Below are 20,026 nucleotides of genomic sequence, written 5' to 3'. Positions count from 1 at the left end.
TTGGAGGGGGGCAGAAAATATTTGGGGGAGTTTTCAAAGGGTTTTTTTTTAGAGCAGCTGTAGAAGAATAGGGGATAGAAAAAAGTGGCAACGGCTGATAATATTAGATAAACTAATAAACGTGAGCGCTCCAGACCGCGAGGCTTTCTTGCCGTTTTCCCTGTATGGCGGATCGCTCCCTTGCCCCAAAGTCACTCTCGGAGCTGCCAATATATCAGGATGGACAATTAGGGGAGAATGAAAGGACAGAGTGATATACCGGCATTTTGTGGCCTTGCATACAAATGTGCAACCGTGCGGCACAGAGTCTTGGTGCCACCCCGTTTGAGTCGTACAGAGCGGCCAAAAGAACTCCGGCCTGCCTCCATGACTGCCGGTGGCTTCGGGATGGTCTGGCATCATCCTAAAGAGCAAGGCAGAAAAGAATTGGGCAGTGTGGTGCCTGGAAGGAGGCAGTAAAATCTGCCAAGGGAAAATTGCCACCAGGTTTGCAGCAAGGCCTCCAAAGGCCACCAGCCTTTAGATCTGGAATCCATTAAAGCCGCATAAATCTGACCGACCTAACCTTTGGGCTCTTCGGCAGAGCTTGTTTTGGAGGGCCAAGCGTCCTCGGGCACACAGTCATTCCTTGGGCCAGGAGGCCGCCGAGCAGCCCCCAAAGGCTCCTTTCCCCGAAGCAGCAGCCAGCCAAGTGGCCTTTGGCGCAGTGGATAATGAGGGAGGCCGTGGCTTTTGAGGATCACTTTCAGCGGTCCTGGAGGTTAAACGCCTGCTTAGAGCCCCCTATTGAAGGCTGAGGCGGGGGTCCTGCATTGTTTGAACACCCTCTGGCTTTGTTGGGCTGCTCTCGAGGCTGTGTGTGTGTGTGTGCGTGTGTGTGTGTGGTGTGTGTGCGCACACAGTGCGGTCTGCCCTCTTTCCAGGCCAAGGGAGCTCCAAGGGAGCCAGAGGGCTTTCTCGCCTGCCCGCCAGGGATGACAGACAGGGCTCTGCAACTCGGCTGGGCATTCTTTCCTCGGTGGCAGTTTAACCCCAGCCCAGAGCTGGCCTCTGCCTCCCTGATCTCTGCATGACACCCAATTACCACATGAATGGGGGAGAGAAAGCGTTGACTCCCCTTGACCTTTCCCCCCCGCCCCCAGCATTGGCTCGCCCCCCTCGCCAGACCCTTGTTCTTGGCTGAGAAGGGAGGGGAGCGCAGACCCTCGGTTGCTGGCAAAATCAAACAAAGCCCCCCGCCCCGGGCCAGGAAGCCCCCATTGTCACGGTTGCTCCGGCAAGGGCTCCGGCGGCCTCCCCCACCCCCGCCCACTTGGCTCGCCGGGGTGAGCGCCCCAGCAGCTGCAGGCAGATGCCCCCCAAGGCTTGATTGGAAATTAATTGGGTCTTTTCGGAGGGGGCTCCCTGGTAAACCCTAGGAGCTGCTCTTTTCCTTCCCTTTTCCCTTTCCTCCTTCCTTCCTTCCTCCCTCCCTCCTTCCTTTTCTTTCCTTCCTCCCTCCCTCCTTTTCTTTCCTTCCTCCCTCCCTCCTCTTCTCCTTCCTTCCCTCCCTCCTCTTCTCCTCCCTCCCTCCCTCCCTCCCTCGTGTGAATGAGCCCTGAGCCGTGGCTGAACTGGAACTAAACCCGAAGATCGGTTTAATCCAAGAACATCCACCGCATCTCCAGTATCGAGGCGCGTCCTGCATCTTCCACGCTTCACCCACATTCGTCAGATAAACTCGGTTGCGTATTGTGTGTCCCAGTAGGAGTTGCTCCCTTTCTCATTTAACACTTGCAAGGGCAAAAAAAAAAGGCCCTTGTCCACTTAAACCCCTCTGCCTTCCAGATGTGCTGGACTACAACCCCCATCATCCCCCCAGCCTGCCAACCACCACGGGAGTTGCAATCCAGCAGTTCTCCAAGCACAGAAAGGCGGGGCGGGGCGGGGCGGGGGAAGAGCGGATCATAGACACCGAGGGCCGCCTTGGCCTCTCTATGGTTTTCCCCAGGCGCCCCGCCCTCGTCGCGAGGCAACCGCGCCTAACCCGGATGCGGAAGGGCGTTTCCGGTGTGGGCAGCGTGGCTCCCTGAGGCAAGATGGCGGCGCCCGTGTCTGTTCAGCTGGAATTCGGGTGAGGGAGGCGCCGGGCGAGGGGGAAGGAAATAAGGAGGGGGGCTGGGGAGGGGGGCATCTAGGGGGGTCTCTCTTGGGGCTGAGGTAGGAAGAGGGGGCTTGGAGGGCGGGGGGGCCTGGAAATGGGGCGGGTGTGAGATTGGGGGTGACTGAGCGCCTTTTATTGTCTAGGAAGGTGGGGGCGCTGGGGGGCACCCAGAAAATAAAATACCTCCTCTTTCCTTTCCTTCAACCCCTCCCCATGGGGCTGTGCCCCAGCCTCCTCCAGTGCACCTTCTGGCTGTGTTGGACTACAGTTCCTATCCTTCCCAGCCAGGATGGGCCAGAATTCAACAGGCCTTGGCAGGGTGCTCGCTTGGGGAATGATTTTTTTGGCTGTAGACCTCAAGAACGATAAGGAAATAATAATAATAATAATAATAATAATAATAATAATAATAATAATAATAATAATACAAAATGTATATAATCCTGGCAACTCTTGCCCCCATATATAAAATGGCAAGCAAAGTCAGCTTCAGGGGTCCCCCTTCTCTGTGAAAACCCACAGAGGGCGATGGAGGTATGTTTGTGGGTGGAGGGTCCGATCCAAGGGGATAGGGATGGTCAGTCGCCTTTTTCTTCTTGTGCCTTCCTTTGTGGTGAGAAATAAGACATGGGAGAACATGGGACTTGTGGTTCAAGGGTTATTCTGCCTGGTTCCACCCATGCCAAAAAAAAACACCCACCACCCCCTCACTGCAAGCCATTTTTATAGTTTTCATCCTTGGCATTCGGAGGAAAAGGAGTGTGACAGAGCCTGGAAAATGTTACTCCTTTCCAGATGTTTTCTCCTGAGTCTTTAAAGGTGATGGGAGAATGGATCCCCAGCTGGAATGAACTAGGGAGATTAACTGCAGCTTTGGATTTGGATATAGCAAGTTTCTGGAAAGAGGCTTTGTGATAGGATGCATAAAATACCATCTTTTAAAGCAGGGACAAAGTAGCAGATCCACAATGTGTATGAAAAGGGACGGAGGTGTCCAGTGAAGATGGCAGGATCCTTCTAAGGCCTTTATTGGAGGGTTTGATTAGATAAGAATTTTTGGCTATAGAGGAACATCTTGGAGAGTCTGCTAAACCTCTAAGAAACATGAAACATCATATGTACTTTATTTTATTAACTTTGTGTCTTGAGAGTTAGTCCGTGCCTCCAGAATCCAGTGTTCTTTAAATGAGTAGCAGAATGTTTGAAATAGCCATGAAGAATGAAAGTGGACATGCAGAGAGTGGCATTTTCTCATTCCTCCCCAAATTTATTTACTTATTTATCCAATTTTTATCACCGCCCATCTCCCCCCACAAGGAGGGACTCTGGGCGGTTACAAACTACTTTGACATTTAAAGGTTTTCATTTGCAGTAGGAATTCTAACACGACAGCGTCATCAGGATTAAGTAGCTGACCCACGCTGAAAGTTCCTTTCTCTGAGATATAGATGTACGTAACTAATTAAACAGAGAAAGAGGCGCCGTGTTAAACTGCAAACGAGGTGGACTGAACATTTTTTGACAAAACGTTTGTGTGAGATGCAGTGCTTTCTCAGAATAAGAATAATTTATGGCTATCATCAAAAAAGCACAAAAATTCAGCATGTATCAGGGTATCCCACAAAAGAAAAACAATAATACAAGTACTGTAGGCGGTAAATGAAGAAAGCATACCTCGTTTAAAAGATTTAGGCTGTAGCAAATCTGTTGACCTTCACACATCACGAAGATGCATTATCTCTTTTTTAAAAAAGGCCAGTATATATCAGGATTAATCATTTGCGGCTTCCTTTGGCATTATTGCTCTCATTAAATGCTCTTACATCTTACTGGCCAGTACTGCTTCAGTTGCTTGTAATGTACAATATTCATTAAAGAGGGGCCCAAATGGTACACATCTTAAACAATTACTTTATAAAGGTGTGTTGGGGATGCACACCTTTCAGAATCAAGTCTGTGAGGATAATATATATAAAGTACTTTCCACATTTATAAAGGTGGAACAATTTTTATAAGCGCACCAAATCCGCTACCAATTGGTTTAAGCCCTTTGTCTGCAGTAAAGCAATTCTGGGTAAGAGTGGAAGTTCTCAACATTATTTGCTTTCCAGATACTTTTTTTTTATCCTCTTGCTATCATAAGATAAGGTTCATCTGACCTCGCTTTGTAAAAACAACCTTCCAGGGACTGTTGAACTGTAAGTCCCATCGTCCCTGACTGTGGGTCAAGTGTGAGTTGAAGTCCAGCATTTCTATGCCCATCTCACATGAGCGCAGGCTTATGCAGTGTAGATGCATTAGACCATAAGTCTCATAGGATGTTAGGGAAGGCAGATAAGAAAGAATCTTTTTGAGATAACTCCACCTGCATCTTTGCCTGCCGCCCATATAGACACTGATACTCTTCTTACTCTTCAGAATAGCAGTGTGTGTAGTCATTCTCGCCCGCTCCCTTCCTTTCCTGGAAAAGCCTAAATGAGTTCTCTATGTGTGAGTGTTGCAGCTGAGTTTCCCCCAGCTAGCGTGTTACAGAAAGGACCTTATCTCCCATCCCAGTATCTGTGGGAACACACAAAGTGTGAGCTTGTTTTCACAGCAAGCAGAAAAGAGTCTTCTCTCCGGCCATTGCTGAAGCTCGCACTCGGCATGAATCTCTAGATCTGTCTAACATTTAATAATTACTATTTTCAGATGACAATTTTGTGCAGGGGGGAGCGGGGGAGAAAAATTGGACAAGACCCACAGCTTTCTTTGAGGAGAGCAACAGCACAGAACTCATAGCATTTCAGCAGCCTTTACAAAGGAAGCGTTGTGCTCTTAGAAAAGTACAGCCAAAACTCTTTCTTCACATCACTGGATTTAAAGGGACTGAAAACTTGAGAATCTTCCATCGGTAATATTTTCATATTCCTTAGCTGGGTCTCTTTTGCAAACGCTGATGCTAAAAGGTTGGGTGTAAAAAAATGACATCTTTGAAACTTACTCTGTAACAGTGCCCTTGTGGTTTAGATGCTGCCCGCTTTCTGTTAAACTTGGCCGAGAAAATAGGTTTGGAATAGGGCTGTCAAAATCTATTTTAAAATCTGGCCGTTACCACTGTCCGTGTGAAGTGTGATACTTTTGACAGCTGGGTCCTAAATCCAGGCTGAACGGGGCACAGAAGCTTTCTGAGAGTCCCAAGCTAACTATTTAAATACAGAATGGAGAAAGTAGAATTTTTAAAATGCATGCTCAGCCCTGGTTCTGAGTATTATGAGCCCTTGCAAAATGCCAACGAAAGGTCAGAGGGATTCTGGGCCTCAGTGAATTCTTTGTTAAGCTTTCCAGGAAAGCAGACTCTATATGTGTAAGTGTTTTCCCACCTGTACTTTTAGCTTTAAAACGTTAATGCTTCTCAGATGAGCCTTGCACAATTATGTTTCTCCCCCACCCCTTTGAATTTCAGAGGTGGAGCAGAACTCCTGTTCGATGGGGTGAGAAAACATCGGGTGGCTTTGCCCAACAAGTCTGAACCTTGTGAGTATTTCATTGACTGGTTGATAACAAGCACTTGCATATGCTCATTTATTTAAATGACCACCTCTCTCGGCCGTCTAACTTAAAACACAAACTTACACCCACAGTGTAGAAAAACAGCATTAAAGACATCTTTAAAAACCACACAGTCACCTTCATGGAGAGTTCCACAAATGATAAAAGTAAAAACCAGGAAGCATGTTAATGATGGCAACCCCTTGTAAAGTAAAACAGATTTAAAAATTACTCAGGTTCTAAGACCCCAAAACAGTTCTCGAAATGCTGGGGAAAGTAAGGCCTTCGTCTGATGCCAAAAGACCCTGTTGAAGTTGCCAGGAAAACCTTTCAAGGGATGAGAACAGGTACCAAAAGAAGTTTTTCCAGTGGTTGCCGGCTGGGTTTGGAGCACAGCTTCTCCTCTGCCCCTGTGCTGGCTTCAACGCTGACAGAAATGAAACCGGTTCTCTTTCAAACAGTTTCCTAGCCAAGACTCATTAGAACCCAGTTTCTGTGGCAGAGCCATCCTGCCCATGATAGTACAGCTTTCCCAGGCTGAGCAAAGCCTGGGCATCAACCCTACCTCCCACCTCCCATTCTATGCAGAGGGATTTTCTGGCCTGCTATCCTGTGACTTGCAAACCATGGTTTGTGGCTTAGAATGTCGTGTAGCTGGCCCAGAAACAAACCACGTGCCTCTCCGAGAGAGCTGTGTCGAATGAAAGAGGCAGCTCAGGATGGGGTGTCCCACTTTCTCTCTCAGCCTGGTCAGGACATAGAGAAGGGAAAGGGGAGGGGAGGGAGGAAAGCTTAGGAAGTTCCTATAGTCAGGGATCTTGCAGAGGAGATGATTCACAGTGCGGCCCTGGAGATGCAATGGAGAAGGAAGAAGCCCACAATTGAAATCCCCCGTCCCTTCTTTCTTTCCCCAATCTGCTACCCTTTGCAGGGGCGGCCCCCCTGCTGAAAAGGTGACTGAGGACTTGTGTGCGGGAGGGAGGGGGTAGGGTCCGCAGACCTTTAAACTGCGCAGCCTTTGCTTCACACAGTTCACACTGCCAGCTGTTCCTTTCTCCTCCCCGGCCCGCCCTCCCTCGCAAGGGGCTGTTTGCTGAAGCTCGGGGCTCCTGTGCAAAATTGCTTTTCAAAAGAGCTACTTTCTGCTTAATTAAACAATGGGCTGCCCCTGTCCACACACACATCTGTAAAGCCCCTGGTGCTTTATCCCACAAACTGCTCCATTCTTGATTCCTTTCATTTGTAAATCTCCCCTCCCTCTCCCCCCCCTCCCTCCTTTGCCAATCCTCTCTCTGGCTTTCTCTCCTCTTTCAAATGACTGCTGAGAAGCTGGGTGACATTGTGCTGATGGGGGGGGGATAGCTTGAGAATGGAGCTGTTTGCGTTAAAGGGCCTTGGTGTGTCTTTTTTTGGAGGTTGGGGGCAAGAGAAAGAACCTTCTGGGATGGCCAGAGTTTAAATTTGACCTCTTGCAAAGCTGGGATGAAACAGAATTGCTTTTTGGAGGAGCTTGTTCTAAACAGTACTAAATACACTTTTTCTACCCTGCTTGATAGCTGTGAGAATCAAGCAAGACTTAAAGTAAGGGCTTTAAACTTTAGTACATCGGGTTTTGAATCAATCAACTGCTCCCTAAGATTAACCAACTTAAACCTTATTTCAAGGTGCTCATCACTGGCAGATCTCTGCACGTTCCTGCATTAATGCCTCCTGGGAAAAAGGGAACAGCGATCCCTTTAAAAACAAGGGGAAAAGTTTCTTTCCCCCTTTCTTTGATTCATACATGCAAATGCATTGAGTTTTTTAATACACAGAACCCACTAATATTTCTTGAATCAAATGACTCAACATTTTATCAACCTCAATTAAATTTGCTTGATTTCAGTCCTTCCTTCATCCAGCCAAGGCTTTCCTGTTTCTTTTGAGTGACTGTGGCACAAATTTTTGTGTTTGCTTTTTTCCTCTCTGTTATCAGAAGGGGTGGGGGGCACCTCTAGAGCTGCATTCTAGGACCTTAAAGCTTCTTCCAAAACTTGAGTGCAACCTGTCAAACAAAAGTGTGCAGAGCCATTCATTTCCACTTTCTGTTTTGTGTGTGTGTGTATGTGTGTGTTTAGGGAAACAAGGGGAAAGTGATGCTTGTGGTCATGTTTTCAAGTCTCTGACACACTTAAGGACTAGAAACTTATGGTTTGCCAGAGAAACAAGCTGATTTCTCAGAATCTTAATGTCTAGCAGTTTCCATCTAAGGATGGTGCATAGTTGAAAACATCACCACTCTTCATAGGAGTTTTCATCAGGAGTCAGACACTTGGAACCCAATACTTGAGATCACAAACTGCCTCAGTTTGTTTTGTTTTGTTTTTTTTGCTGAATTCCAGCATGCGTTGTAGTCTTCTCCATCCTTATAAAGGCCTCAGGGAAGCCCAGATTCATTATTCCCATTTTCCAGAATGGAGAATAGAAGTTGAGAGGTCCAGCACAGCAAGTCCACAGTTTCAGGGTTGGATCCCCCACCTCCATGGAGCAAGCAGTCCAGCGAACTGTTCCCCCACCCCGCTTGGATTTGGCGGGGCTGCAAAGTTTGGTCGCTGAGCTCTGCCGATCCCCTTGGGGCTTCGGATGTGGGGTTGTAGAGAGGGGGGAGAGCAAGCACGGGGTGGAAGGAGAGACAGATATGAAATAACTCCTGTCTCAGAGGACTGCATCTAATTACCATAGCTTGCATCCCCTGTTTTGACAAACATAACAGATGCCCAACTACTGGGTTGCAGAGGGAGCTGAATTTCACTTTATTCCCTGGGGAGGATTTGAATCCACATCATGTTGCAGCTGAGGCTGGCTTGGCAGCTCCACCTCCCTACTCAGGGAAGCTAAACTCTTGAGGTGAAACACACACACACACACCACACACACACACCGGTTCCTCTCTTCTTCCTCTTTGCTTTTGGCCTGGTGTGGATATTATTTAAGCAGAGACTCCCCAGGATAATCCCCAGCTAAGAGGGCCTGCAAATATCTAAGATGGGTTGTTCCCGCTGCTTATGGCCTCCCCAAATCCTGCACTTAAGGTTTTTTTTGGAGGGGGCGGGGCAGAGGAATAAAAATGAAAAAAGAGCATCCCAGGAATGCCTCATTTCGGCTCATGACCTTCCCACAGCCCGTCCCTCTGCACTGCTCGTAACTCAGCCAGGCAGCAAGGAATTTGGCTTCTCGCAGGCCAGAGAAGTGGGGCTGTACCTCCTCCCCCCATTTTTTTTTTTAAAAAACATGAAGAATAAGTCATCTATCAGTCAAAAGAGGTGTTACAATGTTCTCCCCATCCGTGCAACTGGGGGATAAAAGCTGGGGCTGGCGGGGGGGGGGAAGCTGGCTGGGGAGGGGGCTTTGTCATGACGACGGGGTGACAATTGGCCGGAGGTAGTGACCTCAGCAAATTGAAGCTTGGCCGTGGTCACTGTGATAAATGATCTCATTCTCTGGGGGAGGGGGGCGAAAGGCCGAGGGGAGGGCTGGGTCCCCCCATCCCACCCCCCAGTGAAGCGTCTGAGCGGTTCATTCAAGAATTGATGGAACCGTTGACGCCCCGGCGCCTGGGTGACCGGCTTGGTGTACGTCTCACTTCTGATGATGGCTTTCTTCCTCTGTGCCCCAATATCTACCTCCTTTCCCCAGCTCTGTGACCAGGCCATTGTGGACAAGGTGGCAGATGGGGTTAGCCAGGGTTCTGCCAACAAAAAAGGCCCTGTTACTGGGATGCCAGGCACAGAAACTGGGGTGACTCTCTGCCCTCTTGGCTTGTGCGTGAGATACCACTAAATTCCCCAACCAGGGGAGCAAAAAGTGGGCCCCAGGGTCCTACTTAGGGGTTCGTTTTTAAGCTGCACGCCAGCTGATGGTCCTAAGGCCCTGAGAACAGCTCGTAAGACAGCAGGGACAGCCCACAGAGCGAAGCCTTAATTCTTTGGCTGACACGGCGGCGTCCTTTCAGCTCCGCCGACCCAGCAAAACTGTTCCAGGCTTGGCTTCCCCATTGCTCTAATGATCTCCACGCACGGGGAGCCCATCGTCTGATATCGTGATCCTTATATCATCCCTGGGCACTCACATTAAGGGAGGCCAACACCATTTCCTTAAGGTTGCCCCGCGAACCCATCAAGGCACGTCGGGCACCACAGTTATAAAATAAATCAGTGTGTGGAAGCAACGCAGGACTTCTTCTCTGAGTGTGCTGGAAAAGTGTTTATTTTACTACTTTACGAAATGAATAGACTGCCGCAATCTCGGGGCCCTCTAGGAAAGTGTTCCAAGAACAGAGTATCTTCGTTGGTGATTGGGGGAAAAAATAAGGTGAATAATCAAGGAGGGGCTTTGCTAATGAATACTGACTTCTGTCCTTCTATCCCATTCTGCAATAAGAGGGGCAGTATTATGGCTCTCTGACCCCTGAACACACAAAAATGGCTCTATCTCACAGGGTTGGCGTGAGGATTTCAAGATAATTTAGACGGAGCGAATTGAATTATATAAAGCCACTGAGTCAGTGCTAAATGTTTGTTTTTTTACTGAATTAGTATTAACACTGTAAGATAATTTACTTTACACAGTCTGAAACGATTGTATAAGCACTTACGGGTTGATGCAGTGTTCTTACCAACACACTGGAGTCCAGCTGAGTGACTTTTAAGAAACAAGCCTGCGGAAAGATGAAGAACAGAGACAGTGGGGAAAAAAATTAAGTATTAGTAGCATGCCTTCTTTTTAAGATCCTTTTCACCAATTAATTTCCCCCCTACCCCCGGCCACTTCTCATCTCCCCAGGAAGAAATGAGCTGATGTTATCGCCCTTCAAAGAAATGGTTTTTTAGTGTTGTCAGTCAAATTGATGCTACCAAAAAAAAAAAAAAAGATTGGATTATTAAACTAATGGATTTGGCCCAAATGGCTAAGTTAACAGCATTAATAAGAAAAACAAACACTGTTTCTGGATTTATTTCTACTTGGCAACCACTTTTAGATTTCTTGCTTGCGCTAGAAAAAAATGAAGTTTTGGTTTTGGGTGTTAGTGATTAAATGGTTCGTTTTGATAGAAATAATGTTACTAAAGTTTAATCAATGGCAAGAGATTATATTTGTAAACTTATTCATATCTGTATTGGAGAAAGTCCGAGGTGGCTTTTTGTTTCTGACTGCTATCTGTTTGCACTTTTATAGTTTCTTTCTTTTTTCTTTAGTCCTATGCTCTAGCTTTTCTATATTCTATATTTTGTATTTTAATTATACTTTGAAAAAATTAATCAAGTTCTTGTAAAAAAAATGATACTACAAAAAGAATGGGGGGGGGGGAACCCCCACACTTCTTGGCCTTTTCCCAAACAGAGAAATAAAAGACGAGCTGCACTAAGGAACGGGGCGGGGGGGGAAGCCAACATTTTGGCTGTTTACAATAAGCTCCCAGTAAGGTCGTCCCTGTCCTCCTTTCTATTTTATTTTATTTTTCCAGGGAATGTCCGACATTTGCTGGTGTGGATTAAAGAGAATCTACTGAAAGAGAGGCCAGAATTATTTGTCCAAGGAGACTCCGTGTGAGTACCGTGATTGGCCCCTGGGTCTTTTGGGAGGCCTCCGAGCACAAGGGCCGGCGGCTTTCTTTTGCAAACGCGGCCAAGAGGCCTTTCCTTCTAGGAAACAGGCGAAACTTAGCCTGGCAACGGAGTGCTGCTAAATTTGGCGCAGCTTAACCTTAGGTGAGCTGCGTAGGGGTTGTGCTCCCCTTTGGAAAGCTAAAGCAGCCAGTGCCTGTGGCACAACCCCGGGCAGCAAGGTCTGAAGCTTCTCTACCACGTGTCCTTTTGAATGGCTGTCCCGAGCCAGCCGCCACCAGATTTCAGGGGCTTCACCCTCTGCGTACTGTTCCAACCAGGGGGGAAAAAGCTCTCTCCCTGCACTGGGCATGTCTTCCTAACCCTCCACACCATGGAGGGTTGCTCCGGGAGCAGAGGGCTCCTGTGTCTTAACGCAGAGGCAGCCGGCCTCCTGCCCTCAGCACCTTGGAAGAACGGACGGCTGCCTTGCAGAGCATTCCCATTCGTTTGTGGGAATCCTCCTCCGATTCTCCTAACTTACAGCTTTCATCTCTGCGGCGAAACCAGGGTGGCGTGTTTAGCGTTCATCCCCCTTCTGTGTGGGAGGGAGTGGGGTGCCGGGGCTCTTCCCCCTCCCGCCCGCCCCAAACCCTGGGAGAAGCAATTGCAGGACGCCACTAGCTGCCAAAGAGAGGGAATTCCTCTTGACTGCGATCGCACGCTTCCCGCCGATCCTCCTTGCTGCTGGCAGCTCTTCACGGAGGCACTGCGGCTGCACGCTTTCACTGCATCGACATCCCCGTGCTCGGTCTGCAGGGCAGATTTAAACCACAGGCATGAACAGGATTGTACCAAGCAGCCGATGACGTGCTGCCTTGGAGCGTTTGAGGCAGGCTCTCTCTCTCTCTCTCTCGGCAGCAGCCTGTCCTGATGCCAAGTGGCATTGCTTGGCACTGAGACGTCCCCCAAAATCTTAAGGTGGGAGAATCCAAAGCCTGCATTAAAGGGGTTTCTAGTCCTTATGGATGCGAACTTCACTTCCAAATGGGTTGGACGCTGATAGCACAGCCTGTAAAGCTAAGTAGACTGGACTAAGTTTCCAGCTAACCACAGAGCACGACACCCTTGATGGATGTCGCTTGTTGCATGGCGAACGTGGAGTAAATGCTGCAAGGTAACCCTCAAAAGGGGAGCAGGTATTCTCCCCCTAAAGGAGAATATTGGAAGTGGGAAGGGCCATAGGGTTAGGACTGAGAATATGGCAACATTTCCAACTTCTGGTAGAAGAACAGAGACCTCTAAAACCCAAATGTAGCACGCTTAAGTTGCTGGGAAACAGATTTTGGCTGAACCTGAGGAGAAACTTTTTGATGGCCAGAGTAAATCAGCGATGGAACCACCGAGGAAGCAAATTGTTTGAGTGTCGAATCCCGCCTTTGCTGCGTATATTCCTACCCCCAGAGCCTGTTCTCTTACCAGCTTTTCTGTTTCCCTGCAGGCGCCCGGGAATTCTGGTGCTCATCAACGACGCAGACTGGGAGCTCATGGTATGCCCCGTTTCGCTCCTTTGGAGGGTGTCCGTTTTCTGCCTTGTCCGGTGGCCAGGAGGCAAGGCAGAGGGGTTGTGTTGAACCCCAAGGATGGTGTTGGATTTGGGGGAGCCCCTTTCCTTTCCTGCCAGGTGCTGCAATGAACTGTCAGGCCCCTTCCCCATGTTTTCTGTCTTATTTGGGAATGGCATTTGATGCCCACTGAGTACGCCCAGTCCTCCTCAGCCAGTTTGGCCATTTCCCCTGGATGGCCGAGGACCAGAGGAGTTCAGCGCCTTCCAAAGCGCCCCTTGACCCTCCTTTGCTGTCTTTTCCTTCCTTCAGGGCAACCTGGACTACCAGCTGCAAGATCAGGATCATGTGCTTTTCATCTCCACCTTACACGGTGGTTAAGCAGCCAGGGAGGGGGCCGGAAACAGCGACGACAAAACTAAACCGCCTTCTTTGCCGTTGTCCCAGCTGGATTGAGCTGGCTCCTAAATAGGAGCCTCCTTGAGAAAGCCAGCCTTTGGATCTGCCTTCCCCCTGCGGGTCTGAATCCAGCCGGGGATCGGAAGATGGGACTTTGAGCGCCTCCTCTCCGGCGCTGGGACAGGCAAGCTCCTGAGCTGTTACTGACTCTGAGGAACGACCGAGCGCGCCAGAGGGCTGCAGCTGTGCTCTGCTGTGACTCGTGGTGCCTGTTGGTCGTCAGGTGAATGAGAAGCCCCCTCTTTTTCCCCCAAGCAGCCAGAAGAGGAGGGCCCAGTTTGCCTATGATCCAGCCCTCCTGACCTGGGGACCCATGGTCTGCCTTTGCTGGTCTCCATTTGACCAGCAGACTCGACTAGCTTGAACTGAAAAGTCCTCTGTGTAGCCATCCTGCAAATACTTGCTTTAAATTTAGGGGGGCAAAGGATTCCCTTGCTTGCCTTTTATATATGTGTGTGTGTGTGTAGAGCTGAGAACTCCTGCTATCAATTGTTTGTGTATCCTTTCATCTGTGGCGCCACAGGCCCGCTCCGTTGCCAGCTGCTGTGCCAATGAATAAAAATGCTACCCCTGCTTATGTGTTATCTGCAGATTACTATCATTTCTAATGATTTCAGAATCCCCTCAGATCGGCAGGGTGCCTTCAGATCATCTGGAAATGAAGGGGAAGCACCCACAAGCCAAAAGCTTTTTCTGCGGAGGAAGCAAGCCATACTTCCATTCAAACCTTAAGTGGCTAGCCTTTTTTGGCAACTGGAGCCATAGCACCAGATCTTGGGTGAAGGCCTGGACCAGGCTGTCTTTCCTTATGGACAGTGTAAGGAAACACAGCCTCTGAAGAATGAGTGAATCTAGGCCATTAGTCTGCATGGAAACAAAATGGCAGACTTGTGTGGAGCGTCCATAGGAAGTGGTCCAAATTCCCCAATTTCCTGAATAGAAGGGCTTAAATATTCTAGAAACTGGAGTTCTGGTCCATCTGGGGGGCACCAGGTTGGGGAAGGGTGATCTCGTATTTATATGACCCAAAACTTTGTTCCACCTAGCCAAGTTTCATCCCTGGTTGGCAGTAGATGTTTTTCTACGTTTTCAGATGTTTCTTGAGGGACGTCAACCTCTTGTTATCTATGCAAACCATCTGTAAAAAAACGGAACGCTTTTGCAATAATGGAATGCGGAATTCTCTCTTTTTCTCTCTCTCTGTATGTATGGTTAAGTTCTGATTTTATTAGATTTTTTTAAAAATAAGATACATCTAAGAGACAGCCAGGCAATCAACTGACCAAGGGAGAAGAGAAAAAAACAGAAATGGCTTAGAGACCACAAACTTATTTTCTGTGAGTGATCCTTTTCAAAACTGCTGATTACAATCTTGAGTATGACAGCACAGATCCCGATGTGGCACTTTGCCCTTGTTTTTCCGATCAAGACGTGTTGGGCGGTGATGTGGTCAAGAAGGCGTGTGATCCTTTGACGGGCAAGAAATTCAAAATGCAGGAAAAATTGCTGTAGGTTTCCAACCCGCCTGCCAACCAGTGCCTCAAAGCATCCATTTACTAAGGGGAGATGCAGAGAAATTTAAACCCATCTGTAGGAAGCTGGCACTTCAGAAATTAGCTACTAATTGGTGATTTCTGCATGTGCTCAGAAATGCCCTTTGCATGGTCAAAACCCAAACCTCAGGCATTTGGAAGAGGATTCAGGAATTGGACACTCTTAACTGTTCTGTTTTTCCCGATGCTGCCAACGTTGTTCGAAAACCTAAATCCCGAAGGGAAAATTTGGTTCCATGTCTCGGTCTGGAAAAAACAGCAAATCTCCCTATTCAAATTCTGGATGTTTAAAATACACGTGGTTTTCAGTGTAAAAGCCCCCCTCAAGGAGACTTCCGAAATGATCAAGGGAATATCCTTTTTAAAACAATAATACGAATCGGCAGATTTAATGTATCCAGTTTAAACAGCGTAGTAAAATCCGCAGGCCTGAACGTTTTATTTAGCAAAGCTGTAAAATCAGTTCAGGGCAATTGTCCAAGCTCGGTTAAAAGCAGAGAAAGTTAGATCTGACAATCCTGCAGAGATGGGGATCTTGCGAAGATAAAAATCCTGGGGTCCATCCTGAAGAGTATCAGATGAAGAGAAAAAATAACTACCAGCTTTTTTATGAACTACTCTAGTTCATGAAAGCTCGTGCCTTTTAATAAAATACATTAGTCTGGAAAGCTACTACTAGGTTCTTTCTGATGCTTGAAGCACGTGAATCTTTCAGAGCTGAAATTTAGGCCCAGTTTTTAAAGTAATTGCCACAGAGTTAGCCTGGAATAAGAGGAGAAAATTGAATGTTTAAAGTGTTTTGGCCCCAACTAACAAATTAGCAGAGCTGTTTAAAAGACTCTGAATTCCAGGAAATAAGAGCAAGGGAATAAGCTACTGGATGAAATGTTCTCTCCTTAAATAATTTCCTATTTCCAACAAATCCTACTACACTGGCATAAAACGCCTGTTTTAAAATGTCTTCTCATTCCAACCAAGTCCTCTCCTGACTGTGGTTGTTTTTCTCTCTCTTCTGCCTTGTCTTCAAACAGGCTGATTTTTACCCTCTTGACACTAAACACACAAGGCAGCAAATGGGATGGACCACCGGCAATTTTAAATCAAGTTGCTCTCCTGCTCCATTGAAACAGAGCTGTGGAACTCACTGACTCTAGATTGCAAAACCAGTTAAAAATGAGCTGACATTTCTGGGCCTGCAACTTAGCCAAAAGTCCATCTCGAGAAACAGTGATGGGCATGAAAGCAGAATTATAACCAAAATGAGAAGAAAACCTTTTTAAAAACTTAAGCCCCAAACGTACGGCTTTTAGCAATTATGTCTTTATTGTTTTGGTCTCTGCAAAGCGACAAGAACAATGGTTTTCAATAAGATTACTTGGGAAAGATTTCCTGCAGGGAGGGAGGATAGGAAAAAATTGTGCATCGGTAGAAAAATAAATCTAAGAAGGTATATAAAGTAAGCTTTCCCCACTGGGTGCTATCTTGATCTGCTGAACTACAGCCCCCATTATCCCTAGCCAGGATATCTATTGTGGCTGGGAGTGATGAGAGTTGTAGTCCAGTATTTCTGAAGGAAAGCCTGGTTTAAAGGTGTTCAAAAGGTTTTGGGGAGCCTAGGAATCACCATTAGTCAATACCTGGATTTTTTTTTAAAAAACCCCACGCAACAGGAAATTGCACCAGCAAAAGAGGTGGGGCACTGTGTGGCCACGCCCTCTTTTCCAGCAGTGGGAGGAGTTAATAGCTGGAGTGGTTCCCACCGGTGAGTTACAATGTAGATACGTTGTGTGTGTATCTTATTTGGGGAAAACATTGGTGCATTGTTTTAAAAAGAAGCCTTTTTAACAGGAGCTTGTTAAAATAGGGCTGGAAAAGAAACAAACAGCTTTATCTAATGCATAGTAAGTAATATTGTAGCCAGTGCAACCCAAACGAACTTCACCCGCTTTTAAAATTATTATAGATGCAGGCTGAAAACTGCGTGGATTCTCAATTTTTGTTTCTTGGCACAGCGCCAAACCTCCAATCTTGGGATGGGGCCTGAACCAGGTCCACGGATTAAGCCATAATGTGGTTGATTTGTTTGAGTGTGTGATGGTTAGTAAGATGGTCAGGCATCCTAAAGTTTTAACAGAAGGAAATACACTAGGGAAGTTAAGGAAAAATGCTTTGAGTCCTCAATGAACTTATTTATTTATTAATCACATTTCTATGGCCGCCCATCTGACAAAAAGCGAATGGAGATGCCAGTTTCCAGCTTCCAATTACCAGAACTGGAAGCCACACTTTTTAAAATTAAAATTCTTCCAAAAACCACGTTTTTCAAAATTAAGTTCACAAAGTTTGCCCATTCCTGATGCTGTTGATTAGTCAGTGATTAGTTAATTAGTGTTTCCAAGCAAAATTGGTGCAATTTGCCTGTTGTTTTCCAGCTGCATGCTTCCCAGTTAATAACTAGTTTTGTCTTTTAGGAAAAAAAAATAATCCTTCAAATGATTCCACAATCCAAAGGCCATTCAAACTGGGCCTGTTTTCTTCAGAAAGTATTGCTGATCAGTCTTGAACTTGGTTGCTTAATATTACTAAAGAATATAGGGCCCATTAGTTGTTTATCTACTGCAATTTTTAAGTTGTTTCTTACCTTTGGATTCTGATTGTTATATATAGTAGTTAGACTTTCCCACTTTAAACCAGTTTAATTGCCAGCTTCTTGCCCACTTCAATCACTTTTTCAATGTGTGTTCAGTTCATACTAGTTTGACATCTCTCTCTGATCATGCTTTAAAATAAGACAATGTTTGAACTGAAAAGAAGTTTTGCTTATAATAGGATTTGGTAAAAGTTCTGGAGGCTTTGAGATTTCTTCTTGGTTACACAAATGGGGGAAAATCGTTCCTTTTGCTGCCAATGGGTGTCATTTGAAGGAGAGTTTTATCTTGAGATAGCCATCTACTGAATAATTGTGCTCATATGGGGGTCTTATAATTCATATACTGTATCCCCAAATTTTGCTGAATCCTGATCCTCAAATTGATCTCTTCCATTTAAACTTTGCCTACAATCCTGAGATAGCTAGGATGGCCATACCATTTAAATTGCAAGTGGAGAGAAATCCATGTCAATTACTTTCCAGATAAACAAAAACCAATGAAATCTCCCTGCATGTAGAAAGGTCGCATAGCTGGGAACCGTATGTTGTTTTACTTAATGCCAATTAAACAAAGATCATAACTCCTCATGCATTGTAGATGGATGGGAAAGAGGGTAAAACATTACAAATGAATAAATGACTTCTCACCAGAAAATAAAACAGATTCATTTCTTAAAAAAAATACATGAAAGGATTTCATAAACCAGTCAGGTGGGTTATATACCTATGCATAAAAGTGTGATCTTAGCAAGTAGAATACAATACCTGTGTCTCTGATGTGTTTTACTTAAATAAATAAATACATCTCTACAACAGTTTTTCCCCAAGCTGAGATACACTTCAGATAAGTTGGACTTCATCTACTATTATTCCATGCTGGGAGGGGATCATGGGAGTTGAAGTCCAGATTTTTTTTTTAGCCAAGAGCAAGCAGCATTTTTTTAAAAGAGCCAGGACACTAACGTACGCCAATAGAGAAGGAGACCTTTACACAGCCATTGTGCGATGTCTCTCATGGCATAAAACTGTGTGTGCAAGACTGCACACCATGCGCTAAAGCACTGGCTTTTGGAAGAAGCCAGGGAAACATCAGCTTTCCTGTGCAGAGCTGGGAAACTGGTCCACACTATAACAACACTCATTTGCAGAACGCGTCCGTGATCCTAACCAAGGCCCTCCTGCACTGCACAATCCTTGCTATGTTTTTGGAGTCCCGATTCCAATGCAAGGCACACACATAAACACCCACACACCGTCTTTATTTCTCCTGGCAAATGCATCGTGAATCTCCTTCCCATAGAAGCAAGAATGTAAGTGGGTTCATCTCGTTGTCCCAGCAGGCCCAGCAGCGGAGACAGCTAGATTTCTCACCAGCTGGATTCCTCTCTTCTGTGATGGGAGAGCATGGAAGCCAACACTTGCTTAACACAGCATAGTGCAGGTGGATGGTCCACCTCAGCTGGCTGGGTAGAAAAAGAGAAGGATTTTGCAGTGGCCAGGGATGCAGGCAATGCTGGTCTGTGGGAATGCTCCCTCTTTTTAATTAGCATGGAAGAGTCCATCTTACAAATGGGTAGACCAAGCTGTTTCCCTGTGGGGCATAGGGGGAAGGGTGTAATACGGCCTGAAAAGGATGCATAGGATTTTTGGTTTCCCATAAATGTCCTCTCATCTTCCCCTGTCCAGACCCATCTTTGCGTTTAGTCTGAGCTGGGCGCAAAAGCAAACAGCTGTCCTGTTTCGCTTTGGGGTTTTTTACGGCCGTGGTGACTGGATAATGATACTTCGGTAGAACTTTTTTTTTTCTTTTGCTGTTGATTGATTTATTTGCTTGGAGATTTTGGCCCAGGGTGCCTGAGGATTATCTCCTTACCCTAGCTGAAACACTCTGCTCTCAAAAGGACCTGAAGGTGTTCTTTCAGAAGCTAATATCTCCACAAGGTGTTGCAGGATGCAGAGTGCATTTCATCCGTTTGCTATTCGCCCTGGGAATCAGGGGACTAAATGGGGCTTGCTTCAGAGTAGACCCAATTTAGAATTGGCCCTTTGGAAGATGCACAAACAGCCCATTTTTTCCCCCCTGCAGCTGGACTTTGGTTTTCTGGCAACAAAACTGAAAATAGGAAGGCGGCCTTGTGCAAAATGGCTTCAGGGGAGAATCCCTAGAATAATATTTTTAAAAATCAGACACGCTTTTGTTAGCTTTCTTCTTTTCTCCCCCACCCCAGCCAACCTCTAGATTTCATGGCTCAGCTTAGCTTCCTCATCCCCAGACCTGCAGTTTCAACACAGAAGGAGTGTTTCCCCCACAAGACGGCCCTGTTGCTATTGTTAAAGTGCGCATGTAATGTGTGTGTGGGGGGTGTTTATAGGGGCGCTACAAAGGAGGCTGCCTTTAAAAAAAGAAGAAAAGAAAAATTCATGCAATTAAACCATAAAAGAGAAACCCTCCTTGCAGAAATGGAGGGGAATGAGTTTCAAAAGGGAGGAGGGTTCAATCCAGAAAAAGTGGTTTGAAGACTGAGAAATTCTGCAAATGGGGG

General features: G+C 46.5%; 3 protein-coding genes across 4 annotated transcripts in view; all 3 read left to right on the top strand.

Annotated features, from left to right (window-relative positions):
* The window catches only part of SLC27A4 (solute carrier family 27 member 4), a 99,465-nt gene that overhangs the window by 18,048 nt on the left and 61,391 nt on the right, over positions 1–20,026 (top strand). The gene's annotated exons all lie outside the window — the stretch shown is intronic.
* COQ4 (coenzyme Q4) overlaps positions 1–20,026 on the top strand; it is a 94,268-nt gene that overhangs the window by 28,166 nt on the left and 46,076 nt on the right. The window lies entirely within an intron of this gene.
* URM1 (ubiquitin related modifier 1) lies at positions 1,980–13,853 on the top strand. Of its 2 annotated transcripts, XM_063316272.1 has the most exons (5): positions 1,980–2,113; positions 5,589–5,659; positions 11,178–11,259; positions 12,758–12,806; positions 13,134–13,853. In XM_063316272.1, the coding sequence occupies exons 1-5, from the start codon at positions 2,079–2,081 to the stop codon at positions 13,200–13,202; spliced, it is 306 nt and encodes a 101-aa protein (XP_063172342.1). In that variant the 5' UTR covers positions 1,980–2,078; the 3' UTR covers positions 13,203–13,853. The 2 variants fall into 2 exon arrangements, with proteins under 2 accessions (XP_063172342.1, XP_063172341.1); XM_063316271.1 differs by lacking the exon at positions 1,980–2,113 and having other exon boundaries at positions 5,043–5,659.

This window comes from Candoia aspera, chromosome 16, assembly GCF_035149785.1.
Source record: "Candoia aspera isolate rCanAsp1 chromosome 16, rCanAsp1.hap2, whole genome shotgun sequence".
Taxonomy (NCBI): Eukaryota; Metazoa; Chordata; class Lepidosauria; order Squamata; family Boidae; genus Candoia; species Candoia aspera.
Note: the sequence above shows the minus strand (reverse complement) of the source record. Positions and strands in the feature narration are given on the sequence as shown.

What these genes read in the sequence shown, in the direction of transcription:
- URM1 (XM_063316271.1), top strand. Translation starts at nt 5,542, where the DNA reads ATGAGCCTTGCACAATTATGTTTCTCCCCCACCCCTTTGAATTTCAGA. An exon ending in GCCCAACAAGTCTGAACCTT is followed by an intron (nt 5,660 to 11,177) that starts GTGAGTATTTCA and finishes TTATTTTTCCAG; the next exon opens with GGAATGTCCGACATTTGCTG. An exon ending in ACGCAGACTGGGAGCTCATG is followed by an intron (nt 12,807 to 13,133) that starts GTATGCCCCGTT and finishes TCCTTCCTTCAG; the next exon opens with GGCAACCTGGACTACCAGCT.